We start from the raw sequence: 10492 nt of genomic DNA on the forward strand, positions 1-10492 counted from the left end.
GAAGATGAGGCCTGACCTGGGACCGTGCTCTCTCGTAGCGCCCTTTGCACATCTCCAGGAAGGAGAAAAAAGGAGGACCTCTGTGCTCTCTTCATCGGGGGAGCATGCCTTCAGGTCCCAGAGCAGGGCTGTGACCCAGAGATTTATCCCAGGGACAGCGCCCGGCTGTTTGTCTCAAATCCCCCCCTTCCGATGCAGTGATGGGCCGCTAGGGACGAGGAAAAGCCGAGTGCAGCTCTTGAAAGGACAACACGCCAATACATCCCCCTCCTTGGATCGCCTCTTTGGAGGCGATGCTGGGGCGATGTCCGTCTTTCCTAGCCATGCTCCTGCTAGAATCACAGCCAGCTACATGAAGCGGGGGCACGCATCCACGTTAATGAATATCCTCCCCAAGTTATTTTTCAGCAGAGGCATCAGGAACATGAGGAAAATGAGCCTTGCAAAGCACGATGTCCAGGGAAGAGGCTTGCACAACCTTTTCTGAGTCTCAGCCACAGCTCTCAGGTCCCCGCCACCCACGCTCCTGCCCTGGCTCTCAGGGACAGCCCCTACCTCTGGTGTGCCGCAGTCGCACTGCTCTCCCCGCTCCACAAACTGGTTCCCACACACTGGCCCCCCGTACAGCTCATCTGCCCTGGGGACATTCAGCAGGCAGCTGGTCCTGGGGTCCCCGAGGAACTGCCACATGTCCTGCTCGCTGCAGCGGCTGAAGAGCTTGGGGTAAACCAAGCTGAAGGGGCACAAAAACAGGCAGACATGAGCAGAGATGAGGGCCTTTGCACCCACCAGCCCAGGGAGAAGCTGGAAGGCTACCAACAGACCTTCAAAGTGCCCACCCAGACCTAACCATCTCACAGTGCTGGAGGGTACATCGAGATATTCGCTGCCCACAGATATTCCCCTTTCCCCTTCACTCACCCAACACTCGCTGCCATGACACATCCTCCATCAGCTTTGGGGATGGGACAGCGGCAGCCAGCAACATCTTCATCATGAGACATCCCCAGGTTGTGCCCCATCTCATGAGCCATGGTGGATGCAGCACCGATAGGATTCGTGCTGTGGTCCTGGGGGACAAGAAGTGCAGAGTGGTTCAAATGCTCTCCACAGCATCTCCATGGGCCCCACTGGGGCTCTTCAACCGCTCAGTGCCAGGTCTTACTCCTGTCTGCAATTCGTTCCCTAAAGCTGCCATGCTGAGGTAAAGGAAGACAAAAGCTGGACTCAGGCCCCTGGCCCCTGAAGACCTCCAGACTGGGCTCTCAGGGGTGTCAGTGAGCTTACATGTAGTGTCTACCCTGAAACAACACTTTGTGGTAGTTCTGGACAACCACAGGTCCACGGCTGACTGTTTCCACTCCAGCAAAGGATGCCCTCCCTGCGGAAGGATGAGAAACACGGCCAAGGAGCAATTGCAAACCAAGGCCCAGCCACCTCATGGGTGGTGGGAGAAGCCCTGTGTCCATGGAGCTGCTCTGGGAGGCTCTTCAGGGCTCAGGTATACCAGAGCCCTCCGCAGGCACCCAGCTGGGTCCCCACCACTACCCTTCCTCTGCGGCCCTGACACTTCTCTGGGGTCAGCTGCTCAAGAGTTGGAGACGCCAGGAACTAGATCTAGCCCTAAGGGTGCGGAGGGGGAAGAGCTGGGAACCAGTGGAGGTGAGACCCGCTCTGAAAAATACAGTGCAGGGAATACAGACCATGGGACCACTACTGCCCCCCCGGCACACACCCAGGCAGTGGGACCCACCTGGTTGACACCGCCTGAGTCCCTGGTGCACATCGCAAGCTTCTTGGCGAGCCCCACGGTCGTGCCATGGAAGTCTATGCCCCTGTGGGATTGAGATGCCACCATGGCCACGTGGCTCAGGTGGCAGCAGGGCTGCACAGATCGCGGGGTGGCAGCCCCCCCCCCGTCCTTACGTGATCAGCTGGGCATTGTCGTGCGGCTTCCTCCGCAGCAGCTCAACCTCCCGCCAGTGGAGGAAATTGTCCAGTGTCAACTCTGGGTTGGGACTGACCACGATTTTGTCCTTGTGGCTCCACCCCTCCAAGCCAATCAAGGCCACCCGCAGGCGAAGAGGCTGATAAAGCTGGGGTGGGAGACAGCCCAGAGGGAGTGCTTGGATTTGAGCTGCACAAGCAGAGGGGAGGTCCCACCTCCCCTGGGGAACCACAACCAAGCCCAGGACCCCATCTCACTGTGCAATATCAGCTCTGTCATCCCTTCAATAAATAACACAAGCTGGGGCGCCCACGTAGACGGGGTACACCCCCGGACCTCTGGGCTCCCTCTTGGCCCGTGAAGGCTGGGGTGCTGCTCCCACACTGCTGACCAAAGAGTGAGTCTGAAGCAAGGCAAGCAGAACCCCCTCCGGCCTTGGTGCACTGCATCCATCACCCTCCCTTTGCTAGCACCTGCTCCAGCTTGAGCATGGCTGTGGGACATGCTCCTGGGGGTGACAAGAAGAAATTTCTCCCCCCTTCCCTAATGAGAGAGCTAGGAGACAGCCATCCCGTGCTCCTGAGGACCCAGGGCTGAGCTGCTTGTCATGCCCGCTTTGCACACCCTGTTGGCCAAGGGAGTTGGTTACCCTGTGTGGCAGCCCACCTATGAGCTTGAGATAGGCTCCAGCTCCATCACCCTACCAACGCCAATCTCTCCTCCGCTGGGTTCATGCCTGTGCTGGCACTGTGAGGCACGTGTGGGAGTGAGGAAGGGCAGATCGAGATCCCTGGACTCACCTTGTCAACATGGTTCACGATTTCCTTCATGCGGTTCTGCACTGTGCGCAAGTCCTTGTGTTTCCTGAACTACAGGAAGGACACAGAGAGATTTCCAAGCTGGCTTCAACCTCCTCACTGCAACGGGTGACAGCAAAAACGCAGGCACCAGCTCGCTTCCCCTGCGCTTACCTCCTCATTGTCCGCGACCAGGACCAGCTCCACATATCGGGGACCTTTCTGTAACGGAGCTGATTTCTGGAAGGGAAGAGGAAAGTGAGTGTAAAGAGGGGCTCAGCTCTGCAGCTTGCCAAGCCCTGTGGTTGATACTCCTGTGGGATGAGTTGGACCCTGGGGCATCTTCCAACGTTATTCAAGGTTAAGTAGGTCTTCTAGCTCTGCTTCCTGATGTTACTTTGCTGGGTGTCTCAGACATCTTCCAATATACAAGGAAAAACCCAAGCCTGCTACCAGGATAAGGCACAAGAGAGGCTCTGTGGGCAGGACGGAGCTCATGGGGTATGCTCCTGCTAATGGTACAGGATCTGAGGACTTGTTCCCACCAGGAGCTAGGCCACCAGGAGCAACCCGTATTTGGTTACCCAACCAACAACACGTGGAAGAGGAGCATCTTCAAGAGATGCGGTATGGCCACACTCCTCTCCTGGACTTCACAGGACCTAGGCTCTTGCAAACTTAACTACAGGAAGGGAAAGCAAAGCAATCCTTAACCCAGCGGTAGAGCTTCATGGCTGCAGGAATTTTTGGCTCGTGGTCATATTCCAGGGTGGCACCAGACTCTTGGCACGTGCTGCGCTTCCCCCGCAGGTGAGCTGCTCTGTACACTACATGCCGGCCAGCCGTGTCCTCCTCCAGGGGCTCCAGCAGGAAGGTGGTCTCATTCACTCGGAAAAACCCACTGCCAAGAGACAGGGCAGGCGTCAGGTTGGGGAGATAGCCAGCAGGGCACGGACAGACCCTTCACACACCCACACAAGTGCCTGTCATACAAAATACAGCTGTCGAATCCCAGCTAGGAAATCACCCTACCCCTTCACAGTTCCCATAGGCAGCTTGGAAGAGGTGCAGGCCACTAGTGGGATGTGACAGTCAGGTCCTTCTGGCTACATGCATGACACCACACTCAGTGCAAAGCCCCAGGCAGCCCTTGGGCAGTGCATGAAGCCCCACGTCACTGTGCAGAGAGGTACAGGGTGCAGGAGCTCACAGCAGCAAAAGGGACTGGATGTGTCTTCCCTGCAGCCTCACATCGAGGAGGTGCTGCAGGACCGAGCTGACCTGGGACACGCCGGGAGATGGGGAGCAATAGGGAACATGTCCACAGCATTTGCTTTTGGAGGCTGCAGAAACACCAGTTGAACAAAAGGATTGTTATGGAGGCTGGAAACCGGCTGCTGGGCTGGGAGGGAGCAAACCATGGCACGGCATCCATGGCTGGTAGCAAGGGGAGTATCCTGTACTTCGGGCAGTAGAAATGTCCCAGCGTTCAGCGAGGAGAACTGCCCAGCACTACCAGGCCAGGTTTAACACAGCATTTCTGCTGAGCAGCCTTGGCCTTCAAGATGCTTTCCATATGGTGTCCCACATTCCCTGTCTGTATTGTCCTTGTCTCCTCTCCTGCCCGTGTACATCTTGTCCTCCTACTATACAAGGCTATCGAGCGTCCCATGTATGCGCAAGCTGTGCAAGCCAAGGTCTCGAGACACAACCCCTGCCCTCAAAGTGAGGAGATGGCTACCACGCAGCTCCAGCAGGTGTTTCTCCTGCAAAGAGGTACTCGCAGGTCCCTCAGTGCTCCAGGGACCATCTGTCCCCCTCACACATCCCCCTGCAAGGGACCCCTTCCTTACAGTCTTATGCTCTTGCAACATCTGGCTGCCAGCTCATCTTAAAAGAAAGAGAAGAGCAGAGCACGAACCTTCCATGGCAAACTGAGCAACCTTGCATGGACCTGGTGGCTTGGGTTACTCTGCAAGGATGCTCTCTGCCATTAAACGTAGGCAGACCCAAGGCAGCTTTGGAGGAATGAGCACCAGCACACGCAGCAGCCGGTGGGCAGAGGGAGACACAGCTGGCCTGATGCACCTTTCTAATGCTTTCCTTTTCTTTTGGAAAGGCGCTCGACCATCAGCTCTAGGAGCTTGGCATGGCCCGGAGGAGACGCTGGCTGCCTGCAAGCTGTGAGCACACCTTTGTGCCACTGGCTTCAGCACTCAGGGTGAGTTTGGCCCAGCCTGCCCTGGGAAGAGAGGATGGATCTGGGATAAGCTGTGCCTCACTGCCCAGGGAGGGCACTCCTGCCTGGACCTCCTGGCGTGCTCAGGCTTCTAGTCTCATCCCGTGCCATGAATCAATGCCCCGAAACAGCAGGCTTAGCTGCAAAACTCCACGCGTCTTTCCTGCTGGGCGCCGAGCCAGGGTGGTCAGCACTCCCTCTGCCAACGGGAAAAGGGATGTCGTCTTCTCTTCCTCGGGGGAAAGCTGAGCGCTCCCTCCATCAGCACAGCTCCAGCTGGCCGGGGCTTGGTCACACCAGCTCACCATTACACAGCACCGCGTCTGCCAGGAGCACCGCCGTGGCGTGCACCGAGGCCAGGCTGGGTGCTGTCCTCCGGCCAGCCGCAGTGCCCCGGGGAGTCGGAGGTCCTACCTGAGCCCGCTGCAGGTGCTGATGCTCACTGCCGAGTTGGTGTAGCCTTGCACGTGGCCCTGGTAAAAGCAGTGATCCTGCCGCCGAGAGAGAGGAGAGGTGTAAAGGGGGTCTGCACCAGGCACCGGCATGGTGGGACCCCGCAGGAGAGGGAAAACTGCTCTCCCCGGAGCCAGAGCCATACCTGAATGTCCGGCTTCTCTGTGATCTCCGTGCCATCGGCCAAGTAGTGCGTCTCAGTGTAGTGCTGCCCCAGCAGCTCCCTGCAGGATGGGAGATGGGCATCAGCAGTGACACTGGTTTTGGGGAGAGGATGGAAAGCTTTGGGGATGAGGTTGGTCAGGCTGGGTATGCTGGGCTCACGACCTCCCTGGGTAGGTTTGGCAAGGAGGAAAAAAAAAAAAGCAATATTTTGCAAGCGAGGGTCTGGGCTGAGGGCTTAGATCACCAGTCTGGTGGTGCTGGACCTGGGAGAAGTGATGTTGGCGGCAACAGTGGGAATCGAGCCCCCCCCCGTCTGTCCCGCTGTGCCCACCCGCACTCACTTGTTCTTCTCCAGCCACAGGAGGTAGTCCCTGCCTTCAGCATGGACGCTGTAGAGGACACGATCCGGGTGGATGCTCTGCATGAAAGACAGATGACAGCACAGACCCACCATCACTTGGAGGAAGAGCTACAGAAAGGGGATGGGCTCTGCGTGCGCCCTGCTGGAAGGCAGCCGCGGGATGGGGAGCCTGGCTGCTTACTCTGGAGGCATCCAGCAAAGAGACAGGAAATCAGAAGAGAAGAAAGAAAGCACGTGGGCAATAACACAAATCCCCAGCACATCCTGAGACAAAGAACAGGTCACCAGCAATGGAACAGAGTCAGCAAAGTCTGGTTTCCCATGTCTGACACATGGCTGCAGATGGCCGTGCCAGAAACTGAGGTTTCCTACTCATCAGTCACAAAGCTCCTTTTCCGGGGCCTGAGTTCAGCACTTACTCACAGGCTGAGCCACAAAGATCCCCGGTGCCCAACATCAGCAGAGACTTCCTTATCTGTGACTGATCTAACATGCAACATCACGGCTAGAGAATAACCCTCTCTTGGTTCTCATCTGCTACTGAGAGCAGATTTCAGTATCACCATGTGCCAGATCCCATGAGCATCACCCTAGGTGGAAGGGACCTCAAGGCATCTCAAGTCCACCCTCCAGTCACTATGGCTGTGTCAGGGCGGCTGTGGCTCAGCCCAGCTGAGCCCTGAACCCCCAGGATGGAGATGTCTCTTCAGAAGAAGTGTTTCCCTCTGGGCTGTCTCGTGATCTCCATCCGCAGAGGTTGGGCCACAGACCTCCAGAGGTCCCGTCCCACCGGGGCAACTGAGAGAGACGATGATCCCTCGCACGGTGCCCCGTACCAGGCTGCACCCTTGGCACCAGGGACCTCCTCAGCCACCACCGCACCACAGAGACCTCTCCTGAGGGCACATCCTCAGCTCTTACGGGATCCTGGGGTGGAGAGCTGAGCAAAGGGCAAAGCAAGCGTCTCCCGCAGGGCCAGCATTCCTCCGGGATGAGGCGTGCGGCCTCTCCCAGGGGAAGATGACAGCACCTGCTGTCACACGGTGGCTCAGCACTCCCAGGGGATCTGCAGCCTGGCAGGAGGTAGGGCTGAGCAGAAAGTCCTGCTGACTCAGCGCCAGCGGGGCCCGGTAGGAGGGTTTGCCCATCATGCGATTGCCCTCAATTCTACCTGTTTTGTGTTTCCAAATCTGAAGCAACGGGCTGCCGGCCACAAAACATCCTCTCCACATGCCAAGCAGGTTGCAACAAGCCTGCCAGGCGGCCAAGCAAGCCCTGGCTGCAGGCGGGGGCACGGCTGGCATGCGGGTGCACTCACCGGTCCCCGGGAAATTCTTCTCTTATGAACAGTGTCTCCCGCCTGACGTGACCGTCCCGTTCCATGTCCGCCAACAAAGCGATGCTTTGTTATTGTTGGCAGTGCCGGAGCCAGAAGAACTCTTAAGAAATGGCAGGAAAGCACTTGGAAGGGGGTGGTGGGTCAGGGACTGTCTCTTGGAGACAACCGCAGGGCAAGTTAAAAAAAAAAAGTCCTGATTAAGCTTCTGTGAATCACCCCCTTCCTTATTAGCATAGGCTTTGCAAGGGCTCCAGATGGGAAGGCTTTGGAAGCGCAGGCAGCTCAGCCCTGCCCCAGCCCTGCTAACCCCGTGACCGTGCTGAGCAAGCAAAGCGGAGCCGTGGCCACAGCACACAGAGAGGAGGGTTCTCTTCCAGATGGTCTTACTAAGAGAGGACTGGGACATCCTGCCACCATCCCACCCCAGCACAGGGTAGTTCTTCCTGGGGTGGAAAGACGAACAGGTCTCGTTAGGACAGCAGGATGGAGCTCATTGCACCACGCCGTGTATCAGAGGAGATGCAGCTTAAGAGAGGAGGAAAAGAGGGCAGGTCACTGGGACACCACCGTCCTTTGCCCCTGCTCCATCCGGCCCCACCACTCACCCTGCAACGCCCTGCTGCTTCCTGCAGAGCCCCCGGCTGGGCTGGCAGGAGCTGGGCTGCCTCCACCCAGGCAAAGGACTTGCCCCTTTGCATCAGCTGGCTCTGGGATGTGGTGGGGGAGATCAGCAGGGGTGTGCGAGCACAGGCGCATGGCGGGGAGAAGCCAGCAGCTTGCAACACAGGGTCTTACACGGGTTGGAAACCACCCTGCCGTTTCAATACAGCTCTCTCTCTGAAACACTGGAGCATGGGGACGAGAGAGATGTCACTTCAGCAATCAAAAGCATGTAACTGTAAATGTTTTTGAAGGCCCTTCTTGCTCTTTTTTCAGAGAAGAACCCAGGTTTGCCACGTGCCCTGTCGTGCCCCTGCTAAGGGCGGGTGGGAGGAGAAGCCAGTGGGAAGGCATCCCAGGAGAGCCTGTGCTGCGGGACCCAGGTCTCCACGCTGCCTGCAGGGCTGAACATTTTGATTTAAGCAAAGCCAGAGGGGAGCTGATCTGCTTCAAACCTTACCTGGCAGATGCTCTGCTGGACCAGCCCCATGTGTCCCAACTGCTCTGACCCAGGAACAAGCTCTTGGCCCATGCCCATCCCAGCCAGAGGCTGCTAATGCAAAACCACAGGAGGATCTGGTGCAGAAAATGCCCGTCCGGCTACCTGTCTCCACTTCAAAAGAGGGGCTTGGTGGTGGTTAAGCCTTGCTCAGAACCTCTTCCCCACCAAGGTTACTGGGAGAGCAAACCAAACTTTCGTGGAAGAGGAGAAACATTACTTGAAAAGCAGGAGACCTCATACTCCCAACACAGCAGGTTTGGGAGGTCCAAGGACCACCCAATCCAAGACCAACTCCCGGTGCCACCCAGCAGACACCATCCATGGCTGTCCTAAAGTACACAGCTCAAGGTAGACATATTCTCATGTGCCGTGGCAAGCAGAGGGACCCCGAGATGGGTGAGGTCCCCTTTCTGGGGGGATCGGTGCAGAGCCGCCCGGCGCGCCCAGCACAGATGGTGTCTCTAAATAGCCTGGGGAATGTTTATCTCATGGACAAGTTTAGGTTTCTAGAGCAGAGAAAACAGATGCTTTCAGGGAGTGTTTTTGAAGGTAGTTTATCAGAAAGGGTGTGAATCACAGATGAACGTGCTATAGGAAGACTTTACTAGGAAATAAATGTCCTCAGCCCCTCCATCTCATCAGGTGCTAAAGTCAGTGCTTTTCGTATCAGCCGATTTTCACTTTAAGGCAATGAGGAAAGCATCTTTGAGGTCAAGGCCATCATCCTATGGACGTCAGCCCCGAGTGCTCAAAACTTCTGAGTCAAACCCCGTTCCTCTCCCCAAATTACAAGGTTTTCCAAGAAAAATAACACTGGCTTTCTTTCATGTGGGTTTCTGCAACTTTCTGATTCTTATTTCCCTGTCCCAAAGGACACAAAAAAAAAAATGTCAGCAAACGCAGCAAGAAAAGTGCTTACAGCTCAATGAGGTTTTGCAAATCCCTCCTTAAGCAAAGACCACATGTCACAAGATCACTGCGAGGCTGCAAGAGTGGCACTGCTGGGTAGTCTCCAAAGAAAGCACTGGAGAAAGCAGGCCCCCCCCTCCAAGAGTCCACCCTGCTATCCGCAGTTCCTGTTTTGACCCAAAACAGTCCAAGAAACCTGATCTGACCACCTACTTCAAGATCTCCATCATCTGTGGTGGAAGCAAAGCAAGAAATGGTGCACCACGTCATTCTTCTGGCACAGGGCTAGGGGAGTCCAGCTCCAAGCCCAGTGGTGGGCCAAGGGGTCCATCTCCGAGCCCAGTGGTGGGCCGAGGGTCTCTGCTGATTGCGACACCCCCCCCCACTCCCAGTCTCCCTGCAAGGCAGCGAGGGTGGCTGTGCCAAGCCAGTATTTGGGAGGTGATGCTACTCACTGATGGCGTGGAGAGGTCCCTCTTCCCTCGAGGCGCCAGCACCTTCTGTGGCATCACTGTCTCATACTTCTCCACATGGGTGAGCTTCTCCTCCAGCCTGGCAGTGGTACCTGGGAAAAGTGAAAGAGCTTTGAGGCAGGATGCCCAGGAACAACCAAGTTTGGGGATAGTAGAAGCAGCCAACATGAAGGTACAGGGAAGAGTCAAAATAGCAGGTCCTGAAATACCTGCTGGGGATGCAACGCCCTGATGGGCTGCAGGGATGCTCCAGCCCACCCTCCCCCCCCAGCCCCGGTGCCCACAAGGGTGCTCAGCATCATCCGTGGGCGAGCGCTTCCCTTCAAGGCTGGAAAACCGTACTGAGACCCTGGTGCGTAAACAAAGATGGAGGTTTTTCAGCTCTCCATCTTGATGCCACGGTTTGTGACTTGGAGTCTGGCAGCTGCTGGGGGTTGTATTTTGGAGAACAGCTCGCGTCTGGGCTGGCTCAGCCCTCCTCCCATCCTTTTTTTTTTGATGTCAGAAGGGAGAGATTTCTGTAATAAACGCCCCACCTTCCCCAGGAGCCCAGAAGCGGGAGCTCGTGCTGCAGCCGTGCCCGTGCTCCCCGGGTTAGACGGGGCCGGCGGAGCCCCCGGCGAGGCGGCGGCAGCGCAGGGTGCTC

General features: G+C 56.9%; 1 protein-coding gene across 1 annotated transcript in view; it reads right to left on the reverse strand.

Annotated features, from left to right (window-relative positions):
* ADAM8 (ADAM metallopeptidase domain 8) overlaps window positions 1-10492 on the reverse strand; it is a 26175-nt gene that overhangs the window by 13149 nt on the left and 2534 nt on the right. The window contains exons 2-12 of the mRNA XM_035893080.1: window positions 9829-9938; window positions 5944-6020; window positions 5583-5661; window positions 5399-5475; window positions 3460-3646; window positions 2920-2985; window positions 2749-2817; window positions 1927-2096; window positions 1754-1835; window positions 922-1070; window positions 556-733 (exon numbers count right to left, since the gene is read on the reverse strand). Coding sequence (XP_035748973.1) covers window positions 556-733; window positions 922-1070; window positions 1754-1835; window positions 1927-2096; window positions 2749-2817; window positions 2920-2985; window positions 3460-3646; window positions 5399-5475; window positions 5583-5661; window positions 5944-6020; window positions 9829-9938 — 1244 coding nt within the window. The remainder of the gene's footprint in view (window positions 1-555; window positions 734-921; window positions 1071-1753; window positions 1836-1926; window positions 2097-2748; window positions 2818-2919; window positions 2986-3459; window positions 3647-5398; window positions 5476-5582; window positions 5662-5943; window positions 6021-9828; window positions 9939-10492) is intronic.

This window comes from Egretta garzetta, unplaced genomic scaffold (genome assembly GCF_000687185.1).
Source record: "Egretta garzetta isolate BGI_Z169 unplaced genomic scaffold, ASM68718v1 scaffold234, whole genome shotgun sequence".
NCBI classification, from domain to species: Eukaryota; Metazoa; Chordata; class Aves; order Pelecaniformes; family Ardeidae; genus Egretta; species Egretta garzetta.